Below are 21,988 nucleotides of genomic sequence, written 5' to 3'. Positions count from 1 at the left end.
AAGGGTCGCCTTCACTGCATGTTCAAGATCTTCCTTTCATCATACTGTAAATGATGACAAGCATAAACGCTAGCACATACCATCATTTTACTCAAGTTCACAAAAAATATCACTAGGTTAACTAGGTCAAATGGCCAACCATTCTTTCTTATACATTGTGTAATTACCATGCTTAAATTATTCTGAAAATAAAAGTGCATTTTATAAACAAAGGGCATATTTACTGAAAGGAAATGCTCACACACTCAAGGTTTGCCGCCTCATTAAGAAGCAATAGTTTCCGCACAAATGAAGGTTTCAGTGTTGTAAATGTAAATGACCATGAACTACATTAAATGAGTAGCCTATTGCGGGTGATATTATATAAAGCAGTGGTCCATGAAGCAAAGCCAAGGGGTCCATGATTTGTTTTTTTCTTTTTACAGTGTTGGGCATCACAACCCAACAATATCAAAGTTATTATATTTACTGAGCCTTTGTGGTCATTAGTGTACGAGTGAGCATTTGATTTGAATGGATTTAATCGAAACCCAAACTCAAAAACAAATCTTCTGTGGAAAGTTCAGGAATGAATAAATAAATAAAATTTAAAAACCTCCCCCAAAAGAAATAGCCAAAATGAGGTCTTGTACACAACAAACCAAATATCTATATAGCTGGATTATGTTTATAAAATACATTGGTCCTGAGGGGCATCTGCGGATTTCATTTCACAAATTGGAAATGTTGTAATGTTAGCTTTATTCACCTGCATCTCGGTCTTGTACGCCTTCTCCGTGTAAAGGCGGAAGCATTTCCCTGGCCGCGTACGCCCAGCTCTTCCTGCCCTCTGCTGAGCTGATGCTTTGCTGATCGCAGTCACTAGCAGTGACTCCACCCTGATGCGTGGGTTATACACCTGTGCAAGAAGCGCAGACAAAACAAACTGAATGGGAGACAGAGACAGCACCAGAGTCCCAACGCAATCCTTCAAACCCTGACTGGACTATGACAGGCGGCAGAATAACTAACTAGCTTCCTCATCTCTACTGCCACTGGATTTATCTGGGGATTTCACGGGCAGTGGAAACAGACGATGAGGTGACATTAAACACGGACGGCGAAAGTTGAGGGTGGTTAACCTTTTGCTTGGCGAAGCCGGGATCGATTACAAACACCACTCCGTCGATGGTCAGCGACGTCTCGGCGATGTTCGTGGACACCACAACCTGTAGGGGTGCAACAGAGCACAATTTGAGCAAAATTTGTTGAACACTTCCTGGGATTTAAATGCATCAAATCTCAAAAACACACTTGACTTCGTATTACTGAACGACAAAGTCGACAGTGTTCTATATTATAAAAGTATTGCTAAAATATTTGATATATTCTCAAAAATTTCCAATATTTGTTTATTACAGTTGATTAAACTATACAAATATATAAATAAATGCAACTATTGGAAATTAAGAATATATTAGGCCTTGAATATTGCTTAATAGACAGTCTAAAGCACTTTATAAAACACAGCTCGATCTAAAGGATTAGATAAAATCACATTGGTACAACAGCAGCTAAAAAGATGGCAGCACTTTTACCACGACCAATGCCATTTTTTCCACGTATGATGACGTGAAACCGGCTAACGCCAGACAACTTTTACATTTTCAGTCACTGTAAAAGCAACCCGAGGTGGTGTGATGACCTCCCACGACCTGTCCACACACGTTTTTTGGAAAGAAAACATGTCCGGACACAGCCTGGTGCACCTTCTCACCGAAGCTGCCCGCCTCCGACATTTTCAATTATTCATGCCACATCAGAGCTGGTTCATATGTCTGCATTTAACATTTGATTACTTGTATAATGACACAGAGAAAGGGTTTATGGGTAGGCATAGGAGCATGGAACTTTTTGATAAGCCCACTTTTGATCCCACCACGTGAAAGTGCAATACATTTCAAATCGCACACGCATCATCTCACGACTGAACTGATGAAAGCGCTAACTTGACTCATGCTTTCAGTTTCTCGGGGTGGCTTCTGTAATAAAACGTCTCCGCTATAATAAAACTCTTCCATCCAGATGGCTATAAATTAACAGCACAGGAGAATTTCTATACGTTTCTTTTCCTGTATTTCATGTGATGATGAATCATGACTCGTGAATAAATTCATGCATTTATTTACAGAAATACCATAATATTGTGGCATCTGGGAAAATAAAAAGTAAGGCTTTAGAACAGCTGTAGTTGTTATAAAAGCTGATTTAATCGGCATGCAGGATCGTGCACTTTACGTACTCCTAGGAAAGACACAACATACGGTTCTTTCCATGATTGCAAGAATTGAGGATTTAAACACTAGTAAAAGCTTCAGAGATATTTTCAGTGCAAACCGACTTGGTTTCTTTTTGGTAAAACAAGGTGTTTGTTTTTTTCCCCAAAGTCATCATTATTGTCCCCTGAAAAAAGATAGGAAATATTACCTATCGTGAAACATGCCGTGCTCTCCTTTATTTTTTTTTTTCAATTCTCTCGCAGCTTCCTGCGAAATCAATTCTGTTACATGAACACTGCCCCCTAGTGTACACACTCATAGTACGTTAAAAAAATAAACAGCGGACATCGGTGCGAGCGTTCACGCGACACCCTGACGTACATCTTGCCGTATAAACCATGTCTCTTTCACATTCGTTCGATCAAGCGCTTGGTTTAAGAGTACATGTGGCCCCCGCATGCAGTATAGCAACATACCGAGCTGGAGACTGCTGGCATCTTTAATATGGAGAGACAACAAAGCATCTGTTCACGAGGAGAAAGAAAGCCCTGAGAAGAGGCTGGCAGTAGCAGGGATTTGAGATATAAATTGCTTCAGAGAAGCCTGGCACATCGGGCAAACAAAGTAACACAGAGGTAGATGATTCATGCACACTGAGGTGTTCACAGCATGCTCATCGCGATGTGGCGCAAAACAGAAAAGGCCAAATTAAAATCCGTCACACTGACTAACAGGGGGAAGGCTCCTAAACTTCACAAAGTTAGAGCCCTAATTAAATGAAAATATTCCTTAAGACGATGAAGATTCGTTCGGAGGCCGAAAGGCAAATCCTAATTCAAAGCTAAACGAGCTTCGCTGTTCCAAAAGGAAAAATAACTCAACCTGGAAACTGCAAAACAGAGCTGAGAAACAAGGTGCAAAGCTCGAGGGATTCATCATCAGATTTACACACCAGCCGATCAAAGTAATAAAGGCAGCTGCAACATTTTAGTTTCTCCTCAAATTTAATAGAGAGCAAACATATACACTGAAGAGAGCAAATAAAGTTGCCAGAAAAAAAAAAAAAAAAAAAAGTGTCTGGGGGCTGTGACGTTAAAATTCCCGCGCTTTCAGATCATTCGATGTTGTTGAAGCGGGTCTGTCCGTGAGGAATGACCGCTGAATCGGGACAGAGAAAATCAAATGAGTCGCATCATCCTGTGGGTCTCTCCATCAGCATTTATACAAATGTTAGGAGGAGAAAGGTGTGTACAGGAAGGAAAGGGAGAGAAAGAGTAGCAGCTCCTTGCACGCAAGCCTGTCCTGCTGGTAGATGTTCCCATTCCGTATGAGCGCTGATGCATTACAGACTGCACCGGTTTAGTCACGCAGAACTTTCTTGTTAGAACACTGAAGAACTACTAATGTGGACCCCTCGTCCAGAACCAGTGCAGCCCTGACATTCTTTTCATTGGCTGAATTAATGATCTGGCCAAACAATTAATGATCTATGCGATAATAATTAATTGCAATTAATGATCTGGTCAAATACATTTTCATGAAGTGGATTAGTTGACTGGAGGATGGAGCTATGACCCAACAAAGCACGCTCCGAACCGTCCACATTTCCTTCGTTTGAAGGACTGAAGAAAGCCACAGCTACCTTAAAATATTCTAGAGATAGGGGGTAGGCATGGAAATTATATAAAGGTGGATGCTTCGGCATAAATTGCATATATCAAAGGCAACTGAATTATTACACACCCTGATTCACAATCCTTGACCCACAGGGTGTAGAGAAATTGCATCTTCATGGATTCAATGATCCACATACAAAAGGTCTGGAACAAATGCGTCTGAGGCTGAGCGCATAAGGCCAAGATGAGCGATATCTTACTTGAGTGGCTTCAATCTAAATGTTCCAAAATTCTCCAGATCAGCTCCTCTGCCCTATCCAACCCTCCATCAATCTTCAAAAAAAAAAGTACCTTGAAACAAATTACTTTGGCAACCTTTTCGGTCTTTGCAAGCCACAGCCAGGATACCAAAAGGTTATGAAAACTGGAATACAGAGCAAACCGAGCTAAAATTAAAAATAGGATAAGAGAAATCAATTTCTGTGGCTTATATCATATCACCACTGGAAGTAAAACCTGCTCATTATATATACACTATATGGCCAAAGGTTTGTGTGTGGATACTTGACCACCACACTCGTGCTTGTTGAACATTAGGCTTGTGAGCTCCTGTGTAAAAATTTCATCGTCCTATCATGCCCCCAACTATCAGCGATTGATGGCATTGCCTGTGGCGCTGAGAGAAGGAATGAAGGGGGCGTGGCTAGACAAATATATTTGCAGTAACCAAGTTCACTATAAAATTTAAATAAACTTGCATAAACTTTGTGTGTGTGTGTGTGTTGAACAGCGGTGAAGATACTTAATGAATTGTACAACGAAGTTGTCCTGATAAACAAAACGCTGTTTCATTTTCTTCATTTAAAACCCTGTTCATGTTTTGCGACTGAAGACATTCATCATGGACAGCGGAAGGTAAGATGCATCGGAGAAAGAGGTTTTGTAGACAAATCAGACAGCAGGCTATAAAGTTTCATATTGGATATAAAATAGGACGGAAAAAAAGCACGTGATACTCCACACTCTTTTTTGTCAATCTTATAGCTGCAGACACCGTGGTGTCCAACAGCCATTTAAATAGTTGGAATCTATCGACGATTCCAAATACTATCGTCAATCATCCCGAGACTACTGAACATCCCATCCCAGATTTAGTCCTCTACTTTACTGCTGTAACAGCTGCTACTGCTCTAGGAAGGATTTCCACTAGATTTCAGAGCATGGCTGTGGGGATTTGTGCTCAATCAACCACAAGATCATTAGTAAAGTTGGGCACTGATGTTGGGTAAGAAAGCCTGGCATGCAGTTGGTATTCTAATTTATCCCAAAGGTGTTGAGAGGGGTTGAAATCAGGGATTCTTCCCCACCAACCTTGATAAGCCATGTGCTTTGTGCACAAGGGAACAGGTTTGGGCTCCTTAGTTCCAGTGAAGGGAAACTGTAATGCTACGGCATAGAAAAAAATTATACAAATATTGTGTGCTTCTGACATTGTGGCAACAGTTTGGGGAAGAACCACATGTGTGTGAGATGGTCAGGTGTCCACATACTTTTGGCTATATAGTGGAGATTGACAGATATTTAAGCATTTTTCCATAATCGGTTATCGGTTTTGTAATATCAGATCCACCGATATATGGCCTTTTGAGAATTGCGTGCAGAACCGCCATAACAGCCATTAATGCACAAATGGGATGCGCTACATAAATGCAGTTTCAGCAGCTTGGTGCTAAAAAATATAGATAAACTCACTGAGTCACGTAATCTATTCACTTCATCGAAGCTTTCATTTAATTTAAAATTTTTTTTTTTTTTTTTTTAAAAAAAAGACACTTTAGTAAACAATGCACTTTATGTTTTGCACTCTTTCAGACCCCTCTATTTATTGGTTTATAAATAAGAGTTTGTTATGCAAGGAGGAAGTAAAATTGACAAAATTGTTAAAAACAAAACGATTTGTTCAATTCAGTGGTAGTGTTGTCATGGTGTGAAAAACAGTAAAACAAGTAAGTAAAACAATAAATATCGGTTCTGCATATCGGTTATCGGGCACATAAGCATGCAAATAATCGGTAACAAAAAAAAATAAATAAAATCAATCAGTCGATCTCCATTATATAGTACACATGGAAGCATTCAAATCAACCGCATCGACTTGTTACACTGAAACCAAGAACAGTCGGTTGGCTCTGTTCCGTCTGTCCCAGAAGTGAACCAAGAAGCCTTTTCATCAGTAATATCATTAGGGTGTCATAGGGGTGTGTTACTTCTGGGTTATTAGCCAGTAAGATAGGCCAGGACATGGTCTAATTCAAGCCATCCTTCACTGACGTCACCAGGGAAAGTGCCATACTGACAAATTAAACCCAATTTAAAATTCAGAATGTAAGCTTCACGTTGGGTCAAACATCAAGGCTATGACGAGGAAAAAGTGGCGTATGCTGTTGACAAATAACCTATGTTAAAAAGAAATGAATAAATCGTATGTACAACAGGCACTCGTGTCCCTGCCCTTTTATTCCCCAATCGCACTTCAACTAACGATATTTCCACAACCCCCTGCATATAATCCTCCAGGTGCTGATCTGCACACATTTAGACTGCTTTCAAAAGGAATTGCACACCAGGCCCATAAAAAAAATAAATCTGTTGCATTTGGAACGGAAGTGTTCACTAGGCTCCTTCACAGGTGCTCTACAGACAACATCCACACACCGTCTCCAACTAGCACCAAAGGGGGCTGATTTGCATTGTGGGCAACGCATGCCAGAGGGTCTGACAAGATGACGTTTTAACAAGGTAATTTGAGCTCATCTCTATGCAACCACGGACAGACGAGGTAGGATGCAGGAAAATAATACCTGAATGCCACAAGGCTAGTCAGACACCTTCAAGAAATCACCAGGGCGTGGGTGGAACTGCTGTCATCTCAGAGCCTGAGTCTGGGTTTATGGGCCAAGGAAGGGACCGTTTATGACTGAGCCAATTTACAACACTGCTGGCATCCCTGTTCTGCCAAACGCTTCATCAACACGCTCCTTCTCTTCCCATATTCCAGTTAAGATGGAGTGGCTTTGCATCCCAGGAGGGCCACTGCAGTGATACGAGAGCCGGTGTATCCGTGTCGCCGTTTCATGTCAACATTTCTTTGAACAGCCTAAGCAAACACTGGGTAATGTTTGAACTTTTAAAGCAGTCAGAACCCTGGCTTACGGGCAATCAAACTAGTGCAAATTTCTGCACCTCTGTAAACATGGACGTGGCTGGGGGAGATCAAAAGATGACACGGAGCAAAGAAGAGCAGGAAGGAGAGAGGGAGAGAGAAAGAGAGAGAGAGAGAGAGAGGCGCAGACACAGGTCCCGAGGTAGCAGATTGATTCAGTGTACAAAGAAGCTATGAGAGAGGAAGCTAGAAGACAGAATTGAAGGCTCAGCTAACAACACAACTGAGGCAGAGTGGAAAGAATTAAAACAGAAAAAAGGAGCAGGTCAATTAGTCTCAACTAAATCAATAATATCTAGTGGGGTGAAATGCTAGCAAAGTTATAGGTGATAGCTATAGGTGATAGCAATAGGATATCAAATCATAGCTACTAGAAGTAACAAGGAATGAGAAGATACACATACAAAGAAAGTCATACTGACTTATTTATCATTTGGGATTGGGGGTGGGCGCGATATGTCAATGGTGGACACGAGCCAAAGCAGCATGATAGAGGTCATTTCATGAGGAGTGAAACCTTTCAACAGTGAGATCCATGGGCACGAGTAACATTCAGATATTTTAGAGAAGAGAATCACATGCTGACAAAAACAACATATGCTGTGAGTCAATGCTGCACCAAAGCTTGGGGCAAGGACGGGGCTTTAACGATGTTCAGGCACCGCTCGGTGTTCTGCGAGTTTCTTATGCGTCAACCAACCGCTTCCATCCTCTCCGTCTCGCTCTTATTCCTAACGAACGATTGAGAACAGCGGCGTTCTGAAAACGTACCTTTCTACCGATGGCTCCGCTAGGCTTGCGAGGTGGCGGAGGCTCGAAGATCCTCTGCTGCTGCTGTGGTGGTAGTGTGGAGTAGAGGGGGATGATTTTAATGTCGCCCACTTCAGGGCCCAGGTCGTCGATTTCCCGTTTGATCCGCTTGCAGGCTTCGTCGATTTCCTGGTAAGGTAAAAGAGAACGCGACTCAACAAGTGATACAACAGAGGCACATTCACATTAACACTAACAGCAAATCCAAAAAAAATAACCTGCACTTAGCAATAAAGCAGAATCATGTATTCTTTGTTTGTTTTTTTGCCCAGACAGCAAGGGCCAGCAGCTGATTTTTGTTTAGTGTTTTTAAACTCTTTGTGACCTCAAGTTTCCCATTGAAAATCACATTAACTTGTCCTGGAATAGATTCCAGAGACATAATACTCAAACAGTAGTGAGGCTTCGGTGCTTTAGATCAAGTATACTTTGTGAGCCAGTTGTGACATGGCTGAGGAAATTAAACCTGGAGTGCATGCTGCTTGGATGAACTTCCTGTGGTTCTGCTGTCTAAAGCAATAGTCACAAGGACACACACACACACACACACACACACACACACACAGGGTTCATTATTCCAGATGGTAATGTAGTAAGGGTAATGTGAAATGAGAAAGCTGCATTGGTGCATGAACAGAACCAAGTCACAAAGGACTGGTTAAGTGAGGGCAAACATTGCAGACGTAGTGGGCTCACACACAAAAGGGGCCTCGAGGAACTGGCAAAATCTGACAGCTAACACCACGATTTACAAACACAACTGAGGTAACCAACTGTGAAATGGTTCCATGACCTGAAAATACATTTTCAATGACTAAACAAGTGGATAAACAATGAGAACATTGCGGCCTGTAATACAGACTTTCTGGCAAGAAACCAGGGATATTAAACTGCTGTAATCCCGCAGATTCATCATATGCGTTAGCATTTGGGGGATGGGGGGGGTTCTAGTCAGGTCAAGAGTTAGTTTAAACATCAAATAAAGATTACACATTATAAGGCACTCGGATGCAGTGTTCATTCTCAAAAGCAGTGTTTAACACAACACTGCCTATACACTAGCACCACCCTGAGGCTGAAGCATGCATTGCGACTAACTCTGGCAAGAAAGAGTTGACCATGTGCCTGATCTGCAGCCAAACACATAGCGTGATTTGTTCTAAACACACAAGGAGAGCAGATTAATAACGCTGCAGCTAATTACTAGATCAAAAAAATCTATACCTTCCAAGAACGATCAAAGAGACCGATCGTGAGGTCCGAGGAGAGATAGTGGATTCGTTTCTACTGCAGAGTAACAAGCTGGCAATTATTATTCAGCCCATGTTGGCTCTAGCATTAGTGTTATACCAAATATACGAGCACAGCTTTGGGGCCATGTGGTAGTCCTAACGCACACAGATTTACTCCCAGGGGGACAATGTGTGTGTAAATAGCGCTGGTGGCCATGTGCCTTTTAATCAAAGCCTTTCCGTGGCAGCTCGGGACAGAGTAAATGCGAATTGATTGATCAAATTAGCTGAAGTATTAATAGACCATTAGCTCTGGGGATGCAGCAGCTGTCAGAAGGACTGGCACCAAAGGGAGACGGGCGGGAGGCTGTGCCCGACAAGAGCGACTGCACCTGGGACACAGCACAAACACCAGCCCACTGACTCTACTCTTCTGTAGAAACGGTCTTGAAACACTCTTTTTAATCCACCCAGTGGAGATGCAAATTAGTTGGAACAGATGCAAGCTGGCTTGGGACTAATTCGAGCCACCGCTGTTGTACAAATAACAGATTTTCATCTGCAGACGCTTGTTTAAGATAGAGAAAATAACAAGTATCCGTCTCCGTATGAAACTGCAATCCTTTCATAGAAAGGAAACAAAGACGGGACAGCAAATCTTATCAAATTGAAATGAATCAAACCGCAACAACATATACACAATCAGCATATAAGTTATGTATACACACACACACACACACACTATATTATATTATATTATATTACATTACATTACATTATATTATAATATAATATATATATATATATATATATATATATATATATATATATATATATATATATATATATATATATATATATATATATACACACACACACACACAACAAATATACACAATCAGCAATTGCTAATAACTGTATCTGAATACTTCTGATTACAAATCCATCACAAGATCACAGTCAATTTACAGAGTAACAGATAAATCAACACTGCTATTGTAAAAAATATTATGGGATGTTTGTGATGCAAGGTTGATATAGGACTACAGTCACTACAGAATGGAACATCTCCCCTTTCTGTTAAAATTATTAATGCTTTAGTATTTAGGTGTTTCTATTTGACTTCATGTTAACCCAAAAGAGACATAAATACTCCCAAAATAAAGCTAATGTATTCTGCGCTTTCAAATGAGTCATACTTTGAGCAAATCAGAGTGCAAGGACTACAACATAGCCCCAAAGTTGTACTTGAATTGACATGAAGGTTGTGGATAAATATATTGAAGCTAAACTCAAGTGAGGGTTGGGGGGGGGGGGGACACAGTCTGAGTGGGCATAAATCTTTTGATGGATTTATTCAAACTGCTGCTCCACAGAGCTAAAAGGATGAAAACTGTCACCTGTCCAAATACTTACGGCCCACACGGTACATGAAATGTGCACACCCTCAAACACACAGACACAACTACAGCAGGATTCTGCTGACCCATCATCTGTGACCATATTTATCATTCTGGCCGGGTATCTAACTCCACATTCCAGTTGGGTGAGCACCAGTCGCAAGAAAGGAAAAATAACAAATGACTTAATTTCAGGCCTGAATTTGGGTCACACACTGCCATCACACACAGGCTCTTTACCCAAGCACCAAGGCCAGCGGCGTCCACAGCCCGTATCAATCTCATCACTGATCTTCTCAGCTCTGTGCTGACGGGACTGGGGTGTATTTGCAAAATTGGTGAGTGCGTGTGTGTATCTTTTTAATCCTTTGCTTTGTCACATCTATTTCTATAAATATCCTAATTCTTTACCGATGGATTTTGATGATTTTACAGGCGCAGACAGACAGAGCCGAAATGTATTTTCTGCAGCGTGACTCAAGGTTGAAACGCCCCTGGACGGTGGATATCTAGCACTTTATTAGCTGAGGTTTCAATCCGTGAATTCACTGACTCACTGTTTGTGCGGAGTGCCCAGGCTGCACAGTGCAGAGAGGCGAGCGTTTTATTGAAATCATTACGCATCACTTCTAGCACCTGTTTTTAACTCCATATACCAGCTGGGCCGTTTTTAAAACGCAAACATACCACCAGATACACAGCATTGTCTCCTGACTGAAACGGCCTTACCTCCTGTCCTGTGAGGAAGAGTAAAACGTCTCCCTCATCTTCCTCACACATATGGATCTGGATGACTGTCCTGATGGCCGCCTCCAGGTAGTCGCGCTCGGGCTCTGGTGTGTAGAAGATCTCTACGGGATGTGTTCTGCCGGGGATGGTGAGCAAGGGGCAGCTGTCAAAGTACACCTGGAACTTTCCGGCATCCAAGGTGGCGCTCATGACAATAACCTGAGGCAAAGAGAATAGAAAGTTATTGCCGGTTCATTGGTTAAAGAGATGTGTGCGCAAGAATAAAAATCCGCAGTCGCGTTTTATAAGAAAAACGTGACGCTTGAGGTCGGGGAGGATGAGGTTTACGAACAACCCAAAACTTTCTTAGCTGTAATGTTTCACTAAAGAGTAAACCACCGAGTCCCACTTTAAGTGACTGGTACGCTACATTGCACTGGGCTATACCTACTGCACTTTGACGCTCAGGCAAGATCCAATCTTCCCAGCCTTCCCTGGCTTTTTAACTTAAAACTAAACTCCCCTTTCACATACAATACTGAGAGGTCCACCTCAGAGCCTTTCTGCACCACAAGACGACATAATTGCTCTTAACCGAGGGACATTTAACTTCAATTTTATACGAGAAGACGAAGACCAGAGTTCATTTGGACTCGCCTGGACCTCATTTAACACTTCCTGAACAAACGTAGAACCTTTGATTTGATCATGCCAACAAGCAGTCATTACCCATCTGCTTTATGAGAACTGCATCTGGCACATTGTGGTCATAAAAGGCGACATGCTTCTGCTCCCTCAGGGTTGATCGCCTTAAAATGGGGAGACCAGAGGGCAGAATAAGCTCTGCTTAAAAAAAAAAATCTGACTGGCCTTTCGCATTTCTGGGAGTAATGGCTGCATTAGTCTGAGAACAAACAGTCGCACAGCTGTCAGGCTTTCAGGAGTAGAGGAGCTTCATTAGTGAGTGCCAGCCAAAGTTAAAAGAGATCATTTAAACAGAGCACAGAAGTGGCAAGTTGGGGAGGTGGTTCTGGGGTGAGTGGTGGTACACCCAGAAGATTTATTTATTCATTCATTTATTTGGATCAAGCTTAGTCCGTGCACAAACGAAAAACTCTCTCAGCCATCATGCATCACTAAAAGAAATGGACTGATTTGCCCTTTTGAGTCCACGCCGAATAAATGAGCTTTAGAGAGTAATGATCATAATTTATCTTAATTAATGAACAACGTGGCCTTTTTTTAGTCCACCGCAGTTAAAATAAGGAAATATCTCCTTGAAATCAACTGTTACAAAGACGAACAGAGCAGACACTGGAGAAGTACTGGTACTATCGCAGATAATGTTCCTGACTGCAGCAGCGTCGTGTCGTGCTGCTCTCCTGTGGAGCGGAACATCGGGAGAATCACATATCAGTGCGCAGTTGGTCAATGCAGAGGTAGCACGGAAATGACTTCTGATGAGGTTCCAGGGTTCGGGTGACAAGATGATATTACAGCATCCCATCCGCAACAGACGCTAAGCTGTCACGAAGTGGTGCTTATCTATTTTTTTTTTCCAGCTTAAACTGGAACCAAAATGGAGATGGATTGTACAAAACAATGATAGAATGATTCAGAACTCACTCTCTCACGCACGCACACACACACACACACACACACACCTACCTTTAGGTCTGCTCTCTGGCGAACGACTTCTTTAAGAACACCCATCAGAATGTCCGTGGCCAGCGTGCGCTCATGAGCCTCGTCCAGAATGATTACGCCATATCGCTCGAGCAGCGGGTCGTTCATGGCCTCTCGAAGTAACATACCATCAGTCATGTACCTGTAGAAAGAAAAAATAAATAAACAAACAAACAAACAAACAAATAAAGAGCGCTGCGGGTGGATTCTAACATGGCAAAATATGACAAATGACACTTTTCACCACTCTATAGGTGCGTCATCAGCTCTAATGGTCAAACATCTTCAGTACAAGTCTAATGGCCTCGATCTTATTAGCAGACAGGTTTGTTAAACCGTGTACACTGTTTTGAATACATATTTATTTTAATATATAATTTGTAAATGTCAACTTGACGTGAAATTTGCGTAGCACAATGTACAAACTTGTGGGGCGGTTTTGCTGGCGTGCAGTTCTGTAACTATTGCCGTGATTAATGAAGATGCGAATAAATACAAGTGTGTTAACAGGCAGACATACTTCAAATCATATTCAAAGCCCTTTCCAATTAAAAAACAAAAAAAAACAAAAGAGTGGTGTACTGTTATTGCAGAGCGACTGGCAATGAACACGCTGGTGCTTTCAGCATCAACAGATGGCTGAGGTGAGCATATGCTTTTAAGTACAACACGGATTTTCTTGGCTTACGAGGTATTTCAATTCCAAAGGGCTCTCTTCTTGGCATTGTTTTCTGTATTAGAGCCAGCAGTGTAACGAGAATTGTGGCTTGTTTATGTGCATAAGAAAATCTTTTTTTTTTTTTTTTTTTTAAACAATATAGGGAGAGAACGTCTTATAGTTACGTCACAGAGAAGACATCTCGTCACATGGCTGTGTGAGTCTAAAGGCTGGTTTATACCTAGGTACTTAATTGTATTTGTGTTGTGACACACAGAGGGGGTTTACGGGTAAGCATGGTGCACAGAGGCACGCTGACAGACCCCAAAATTCGAACACCTTGTCATGTATTATGCATCAAGAAGCTTTCAGGCGAACATTAATTTGTTGAGAGTGGGGATATGTGTCTGACTGCACACCCGGAAACATGACGGGATATCGTGCTCCTTCTTCTGCCATTCTTACAAGACTTTCAGTATACTATTCCTCCAAAGACATCACTTGTAAACAAAGATTTAAGCACTAACGTGTAAAACAATTTTCCCTTGTAGCACACAAGACTTTCCATCTTCTAGAGACTTCCACGCTGCACCCGATCACCAACAATTTAAACGTGCAGTACGTTAAAAATAGTACAAATATCTTGCACCTAAACCTGATGAAGTTTCTCAGGACGGCTTTTGTAAATGATAAAGCTCTGACGTCCAGACAGAGATAAACAAACAGCACGAGCGCGTTTCCATCATGTTTCTTTTCCTGCATTTCATGTGTCAAATGCCAATATGATCATATTATTGTGTCATGAATTTGTTGACAGAAAAACAGATTCATGATATTGTGGCATGTGTGAATATAAAGTATGAGGCTTTTACTGGCTATAGCGATAATAATAAAAGCCAGATTACAAGTCCGTCTGCAGGACTGCACACTTTACTTTCTTTTTATTACCAACGCACGCCCAGTACACACATCATGTAGCAAAACGTAGCAAAACTTACGTGCATGCTTTCTTCTATTATCCCTACGATGAAACACAGAACTCTCCTTTTTTTGTGCTTTTTCGTTTTCTGTAAACACTGGAGTGTTACATACATCATCCACACACGAAACCCTGACATGCTCACAAATACACCGCTGCAGAAATACACCGGAGCTTAACATTTTTGTACTTGGTTAAATTCTGTTGTTTGTGCATATATGATGTTTTAAAAGGGAAAAAGTCATGAAGTTTTATACAGGCCTCAGAACAAAGACAAAGAATACCAGTACACCTCAAAAATCCATGTGGGACATATTCTACATGTGCTCCAATAAGCTGCCAATGTTCATTCCTGTTCGGGCTTTTCATTTATAGACTCACTTGAGGATGGTTTTTGCCGAGCTGCAGTCCTCGAATCTGATAGAGTAGCCAACTTCCTGTCCCAGCATGACATCCATCTCATCTGCCACTCGCTGTGCCACACTCATGGCTGCCACTCTGCGGGGCTGGGTACAGGCTACTCCACGCTTAGGTCCCGGCAGGGAGCGCACCATATCCACACACCACTGAGGGATCTATAGGGACAATACACACAACGTTACACAGACTATACACGTGCAATTAATAATCATTAGTTCATCTCTGCAGTAAACACTGGCAGTGTTCTATCAGTCCAGGGACCTGTAAAACTTATGCTATGTATTTATGTAAAAAATAATAATAAAGCTAATTTCCTGTCAGTTTATGGCAGTCACAGTTACCACAGATTAGTAAAGAAAAAAATAATTTTTATATATATTACACACACATACACACACACACACATACCATTCTTTCCAGAGCATCTCAAAGGACAGCTGAGCTACAGAATTAGGGAATAAATCCTTCTCTAAACTAAACACTGATAAAATAAATGATTGGAGTTGAGGTTATAACAGAGCTGTGAAATTATTTCTGGAGGCCTGATTTATAAAGTTAACATAAATATAATATTAGGCCATAACCAACAGATCACTCAGCCCATAAGAGCAGCCTAAATGATGGTTCTGCTTATTAGCATGAGCAGAAACGATGCGGATAAAGCAATGTTTTTCAATCCTAAACAGAAAGTCAGCGTTCATTAATGTGGTGCCTTTGCTTTTTTTAGAAACTTGCTGCAGGGTGCTAATCACTTTCTTTGTGAATACAGGTCTTCGCTTGACAACTCTCTGACTCATCAAGGCAGCTGTTTATCGTTTGCAGTAACATTACAGCTTTCTTAACCTTTCATTTTTGAGAGAGAAGAAAATTTGCAAACAAAAGTTTTTTCCACTACTACCAAAAACAATTCATTTGAAAATTCAATTCACCCTGTACTATATTGAAAACACATTATTTGATGTTTTTTGTGAATTTAATTTATTTTTGAAAATTATATACTCATTTCCAATCTGATCATTTCTGACTCATTTCAATCAGCTGCTGTTGCCAAGCTGCCTCTCCTTGGATGATTCAGCGACCTTGATAAGTCATGTGCTTGATCATCAACACACTCCAAAAAAGTTGGGACAGTTGATTGTTTACCACTGTGTGACATCACCTTTTCTTTTAATAACACTTATTAAGCATTTGGGTGCTGAGTGAAGACACCAGTTGGTTAAATTTAGCAAGTGGAATTTTCCCCCATTCATCCATTATGCATTTCTTCAGCTGCACAACTGTGTGGAGCCTTTGTTGCTTTATTTTGTGCTTCATAATGCACCACACATTCTCAAACAGAGACTGGTCAGGACTGCAGGCAGGCCATGCTAGCACCCACAAAATGTGTACAGATCTTTCTGCATTAATGGTGCCCTCACAGATGTGAAAGTTACCCATGCCATGGGCACTGACAAACCCCCATACCATGACAGACGCTGGCTTTTGGACCTGACGCTGATAACAGCTTGGATGTTCCTTTTCCTCTTTGGCCCGGAGAATACGACGACTGTTTTGTACAAAAACTATTTGAAACGTTGCCTCGTCGGACCACAAAACACGATTCCACTGTGCTACTGTCCATCTCAGATGAGACCGAGCCCAGAGAAGTCGGCGGCACTTCTGGACAGTGTTGATGTATGACTTCTGCCTTGCATAGTAAAGCCTTAACTTGGCAGCGAACGATGTTGACGGACAAAGGTTTACCAAAGTATTCCCGAGCCCATGTCCAGAAATCCATTACAGACTCATGACGGTTTGCAAGACCGTGACGTCTGAGGGATCGGACATCATGCGCACTGAGAAGTGGATTTCGGCCTTGCCCTTTACGCATCGAGATTTGACCGGATTCCTTCAATCTTTTAATTATATTGTGCACTGTAGAAGGTGAAATGCCCAAAATCCTTCCGATTTGTCTTTGGGGAATGTTTATCTCAAAGCGTTGGATTATTCTCTGACTCATCAGTTAGCAGATTGGAGAGCCTCGACACATCCTTGCTCTTGAAGGACTAGGCCTTTTTTTGGAGGCTCCTTATATACTATGATTAGACGATTGCCTCACCTGTTTCACATCACCTTCTTATTTCAACTTGTCACATCGCTATTAGTCCTAAATTGCCCCGTCCCAACTTTTTTGGAACGTGTTGCATGCATCAATTTCAAAATAAACTGTTACCTTCAAAAAACTGTGCAGTTGATTAGATAAAACATTAAAATACCTTGACTTTATATGTTTTTTGTTTAAATACAAGTCAAAGTACATTTACAATTCACTGCTCTCTGTTTTTATTAGCATTTTCCATACTGTCCCAACTTTTTCAGAATTGGGGTTGTATGTAGATAACTTAATCATTCACATGTAGCTCATTTGCAAAATTTACTCCATTACCTAGCCTTAATTCAGGCTGTTTGTCTGTGATAGAGAATGAGGATGCAATCATATTTAAGCTATACCGCATATCATCGCAAGAGGCCAGCATGACTGAGTCTGATACTGCTTTTATACAACAGTTCCTTAAACAAGAAATTAATACTGCTTAACTGACATTTTTGACACTATATGGCCAAATATTTAGTTTATTTTTGCTCTGCCAACAGAAATAGTTCTGACAGACAGCCAGTAGTAAGTGAAGCAACGTTTAAGATTAACAAACTATTGCTAGAGCTGGAATTTCAGACAAGCAGAGTAATACAGTGAAATGTACCAGAGAAAGAAAGATGTGCGTGTGCATGTGACCTCTGCTAAACCGGCTAACTCATGTTATCCTCTTGAAATACCTCTGCTAATCAGGTGGTTCGATTCGATCTTCCGATGCATCACTATCGGACTCGGGCTCAAATTGATAAGGTAAAATCAACGACATTATTACTGAGCTGAAATTCAGATATGGTAATGGACGTTTCCTTGCCGACATGTGATGTAAGTGGTAGACCAATCACAACAGACTGGGACATCTGACCAATCAGAGCGGAGTAGGTTCTCTGAAAGGAGGAGTTTAGAGTGAACGGATCCTTGAGTGAATCGTTTGACACTGAGAAAAAGAGGTAATGCTGCAATGTAAATTATGAGAAAATTAAAGTGTTTTTTCACCTTGGATGCATGTATACCCACTGTACGAGACCTCTAAAGCAAAATTAGGCACTTTTAATATAGCATAATAGAAGCACTTTAATAGTTTATTATAACTGAAGAGCAACAGAGAGGATATGAGCTACCTGATAGTCATGACTTAATGTACAAGTCATAATGTATAGATTGAAGCACAATTACTAGGCAAGGGCTAGAAGCAAGGGCTTCAGATTTAAAGTCAAGTCTTATGGTTCCATTCACAGCCACATTTATATATTTGTATCCCAGCAGTGAAACAAACCTGTGTGGTCTTGCCGGAGCCGGTCTCGCCCACCAGCACAAAGCTTTGATGGCGTGTAAGGATCTCATGGAAGCGCTCTTTGTACTCCCAGACAGGAAGCTGCAGACGCTTCTTGAGGATCTCATAGTAGCGTGGCGTGTGGGGTAGGTTGGTGAAGGGGTTGATCTGCTGATGGATGGCTGTCTGCTTCAGAGGAAGCATCCCTCCTCCAGACACAGCGCTCAGATTAAGGGCAGAGTTGGGAGCTTTGCCGTCCCGATCTCGCTCTCTGTCTCGGTCACGCTCCCTGTCTCTGTCCCGATCTCTGTCACGATCCCGGTCCCGGTCCTTCGACCTTTCGTCTCGATCTCTGTCACGATCTTTTCTGTAGGGGATTGAAGGGAGGATTCGAAATTAAAATAGTACCTCCTTACACAGATATACTATTAATAAATATAAAAATGGCTTTGCATTTCAATCAGCAATGACGTAACAGAGTTAAATTTAACCTACTCACTCCTGTGTGATTCATTACTACACCACCACACGGTCTCAGTGCACGGATTTTTTGAATAATTCATCATCTGTAAACTTACAGCATTCAGTAAACATCACTGAATAATCTGCATCATTTCAAAGGGACCATACAAAATACACAAAACTGTGCCGCTGAGACAGATTTGCAGTTTGCCCTCTTTCATTTTATACTATAGTGGCCTGAAAATGAGATGTACATTTACAGCTTTTTTTTTTTTTTGGATAAATCTGTGTTATGTTTGCAATAGTTTGATATCCATGATAGCATAGTATTTTTGTGAAATTTTTTAAATAAAAAAATTAAACAATAAAGACAATTTTTTTTACAGCCTTCTTTGCTCATATTTACCAAGGGTGCCAATATTAGTGGAGGGCACTGTATATACAACATTTATAGGAACATTTCAGTTGCTCATTTCCCCACAAAGAGCCAACTGTCTCTGGTGCACACATGTCCCTGGAGTATATACATAGTGGTCACTTTCCTAGATCCACAGTGTGTCAGTGGACCACCACTTAGCAGATATTATTTATGTGGTGGATTGTTCATATTATAGCAGTAACACTGCCATGATTGTCGAAGTGTTGATGCAATTCCCACTAAAACAGCAAGAAAGAGAGTGTTACATAGTGACTCCTCCCCCTTTTTAAATAACCAATAATGTTTAACCCAGGCTAAGCCATACTTGACAGTTAGTACCATGGATTTATATATTTTTTTTATATTGTTGGGGGCGGGACACTTCAGACTCTAGAAAGCATTTGATTGGACAGAAAATCAGAGGAGAAGCTGAAGTGCAGAATGATGTCATCAAAACTGTTGATCCATATCGGTGGTAGCATGAGACTGTACATTTTCAATGCATACATCTTCTAAATGCGGATTGTGTCATTGTTTTAGCTTATAGATAACCTTAACCATAACATATTCATACTAAAAGCCCCAAAACTTCCATTTTGATTTCAAGAGGACTTTAAGACGCACTGCAAATTAATTAATTTATTTATTTTTCAATCAGCTGTAATTTGATATACACTAGAACAGAGCTGACAAACTGTTTAATGTAACAATGTGCTACGGTCAGTAAATGACAAAAATCAATAAATCAACTGTAATTTGTAATACAGGTGCATCTCAAAATATCTGGGCTTCCATAACACCTCAGCAGTGCCAAACTTCTGATTGCCTCCACGCCACGCCACACTCATGCAGTAATTCATACAAAAGGAGCACCGAACAAGTATCAAGTGCATAAATGAACATACTTTTCTGCATTATACATTCTTTATTCAAATATTTTGAGATAATGGACTTTTTATTTTCACGTGCTGCAAGTTGTACTCATCATGATTAAAACAACAACAAAAAAAGGATTGAAATATTTCACTTTATGTGTAATGAATCTAGAATATATGAAAGTTACACTTTTTGAATTAAATTGGGGGGGGGGGGGGGTTGTAACTTTTCCACTATATGCTAATTTCTTGAGCTGCACCTGTACACTAGAAGAGAGCAGACTACAGTCAGTAACCTCACTCCTACAGCAGTCATGCAGTTCTAGCTATATACAGTAGGTGTACCTGATAAACTGGCAACTGAATAAAAAAAGCTTTATGAACCACAATGACAGCACACAGTTTACATTTCCCCCGTTAACGTCCGCCACTGAGGTCACTTAATAAAGCACATAATACTGCGAAGTATAAAGGGTATTAATTGTGCAGCTCATGTCAACAATCCTCCATACTGGACTCCACTGACTTTCCTCCACTGCCGCAGTTACTAGCAAGCTAACTACTCAGTCTTAGCACATTCACACTTGGTGGGCGAAACACAATACTTAATTGTGGTGGCTGCTATTTTCCATACAAAATTGCTACATATAGATATATACAGATAGGTAGTTGGTTAGATAGTTAGTTACCTAGATAAAAATAGCAATATTAACGGTTCCTATCTAGCTAGGTCTTTCAGGAACACCTGGTGGCGGTAAACATGAACACGTTAGCTAGCTCAGTGTTATTACTATATAAGCCCTAAGCAGTTGCACTGAATTATGCTGACATAAAATTGAATGGCTGTATTAGCTATAAAGCTAAATATATATATATATATATATATATATATATATATATATATATATATATATATAGCTAAAGGCTCCAGGGAATGAAAATAAGCGGCTAGCAAGAGCTCGGCTAGCATAACTAGCTCGCATGATGGGCGTCTGAATACCAAATGATCCCTCAATACCTACATAAAACATGTAATAATGGCTTCTAAGCTCAGAGCAATGTATTATATATTCAAGGAGGCGTCCATTTGGGCTCCAGCTTGCGGCGCTTTGCTAATTATGAGCGCTAAGAGCAGTCAGGGCGAAGACCCACGTGTTCTGGCGGCATTGGGCCAAGCATACAAAATTACCTAAGCGGACGGAGTCGTCTTCATCTTTAAAAGCAGGAAATATATATGCGGAGGTTCGGAAATGGTATTAACTATAGTGAAATTCCGGTATAATTGGACTCCTCGGCAGCTACATGGGCTGACTAGCCCGACACAAAGAGCCTGTTTGGCCGGGCCGGACACCACGCAGCCGACAACAAATATTCAGTCTCATCACACTGCATTAAACCTACCCGTCTGATGATCTCTTTTTACTCGACGAATAATCATCGCCTAAATCCAAACGATGTCGTTTAGACATTTTGTAAAACAAATGTTAGCAACTAAAAAAAGAAAAAGCGATCGTGGTCGATTATTCCAAACAAACCCCTTCAGTGCTCAGCACTGTTAAACGACAAGATGGCGACCGGAAGCACTTACCTCATCATTCTTATGTCTGAGAATGAGATAGAGGGAAATATTCGAAAGGAAGAGATGAACCGTTGTGGATTAAAAAAAACCAGCCAAGTGACAACACTGACTATTGCTGGAAATGTTGCATGAGTTTATTCGGCGACAGAGAGCTTTGTTGGATTAAGAGCGTAAGTTAGGGCAGCTCTGTTCCTTGTACCGAGAGAGGATGTTGTATCTTTAGCGCCAAATTCCAGCTG

At 41.0% G+C, this 21,988-nt stretch overlaps 1 protein-coding gene across 2 annotated transcripts in view; it reads right to left on the bottom strand.

The window, feature by feature from the left end:
* Positions 1 to 21,988, bottom strand: part of dhx15 (DEAH (Asp-Glu-Ala-His) box helicase 15) — a 34,920-nt gene extending 12,932 nt beyond the window's left edge. The window contains exons 1-8 of one of the 2 annotated variants that reach the window (XM_053628984.1): positions 21,759 to 21,988; positions 18,419 to 18,782; positions 14,973 to 15,166; positions 12,937 to 13,096; positions 11,269 to 11,487; positions 7,869 to 8,036; positions 1,122 to 1,208; positions 749 to 898 (exon numbers count right to left, since the gene is read on the bottom strand). In XM_053628984.1, coding sequence (XP_053484959.1) covers positions 749 to 898; positions 1,122 to 1,208; positions 7,869 to 8,036; positions 11,269 to 11,487; positions 12,937 to 13,096; positions 14,973 to 15,166; positions 18,419 to 18,782; positions 21,759 to 21,766 — 1,350 coding nt within the window. In that variant the 5' untranslated portion in view covers positions 21,767 to 21,988. The other variant, XM_053628983.1, reaches the window with a different exon arrangement.

Source organism: Ictalurus furcatus, chromosome 7, assembly GCF_023375685.1.
Source record: "Ictalurus furcatus strain D&B chromosome 7, Billie_1.0, whole genome shotgun sequence".
Classification (NCBI taxonomy): Eukaryota; Metazoa; Chordata; class Actinopteri; order Siluriformes; family Ictaluridae; genus Ictalurus; species Ictalurus furcatus.
The sequence above is the reverse complement of the archived record's forward strand: the minus strand, read 5'-3'. Positions and strand labels throughout refer to the sequence as shown.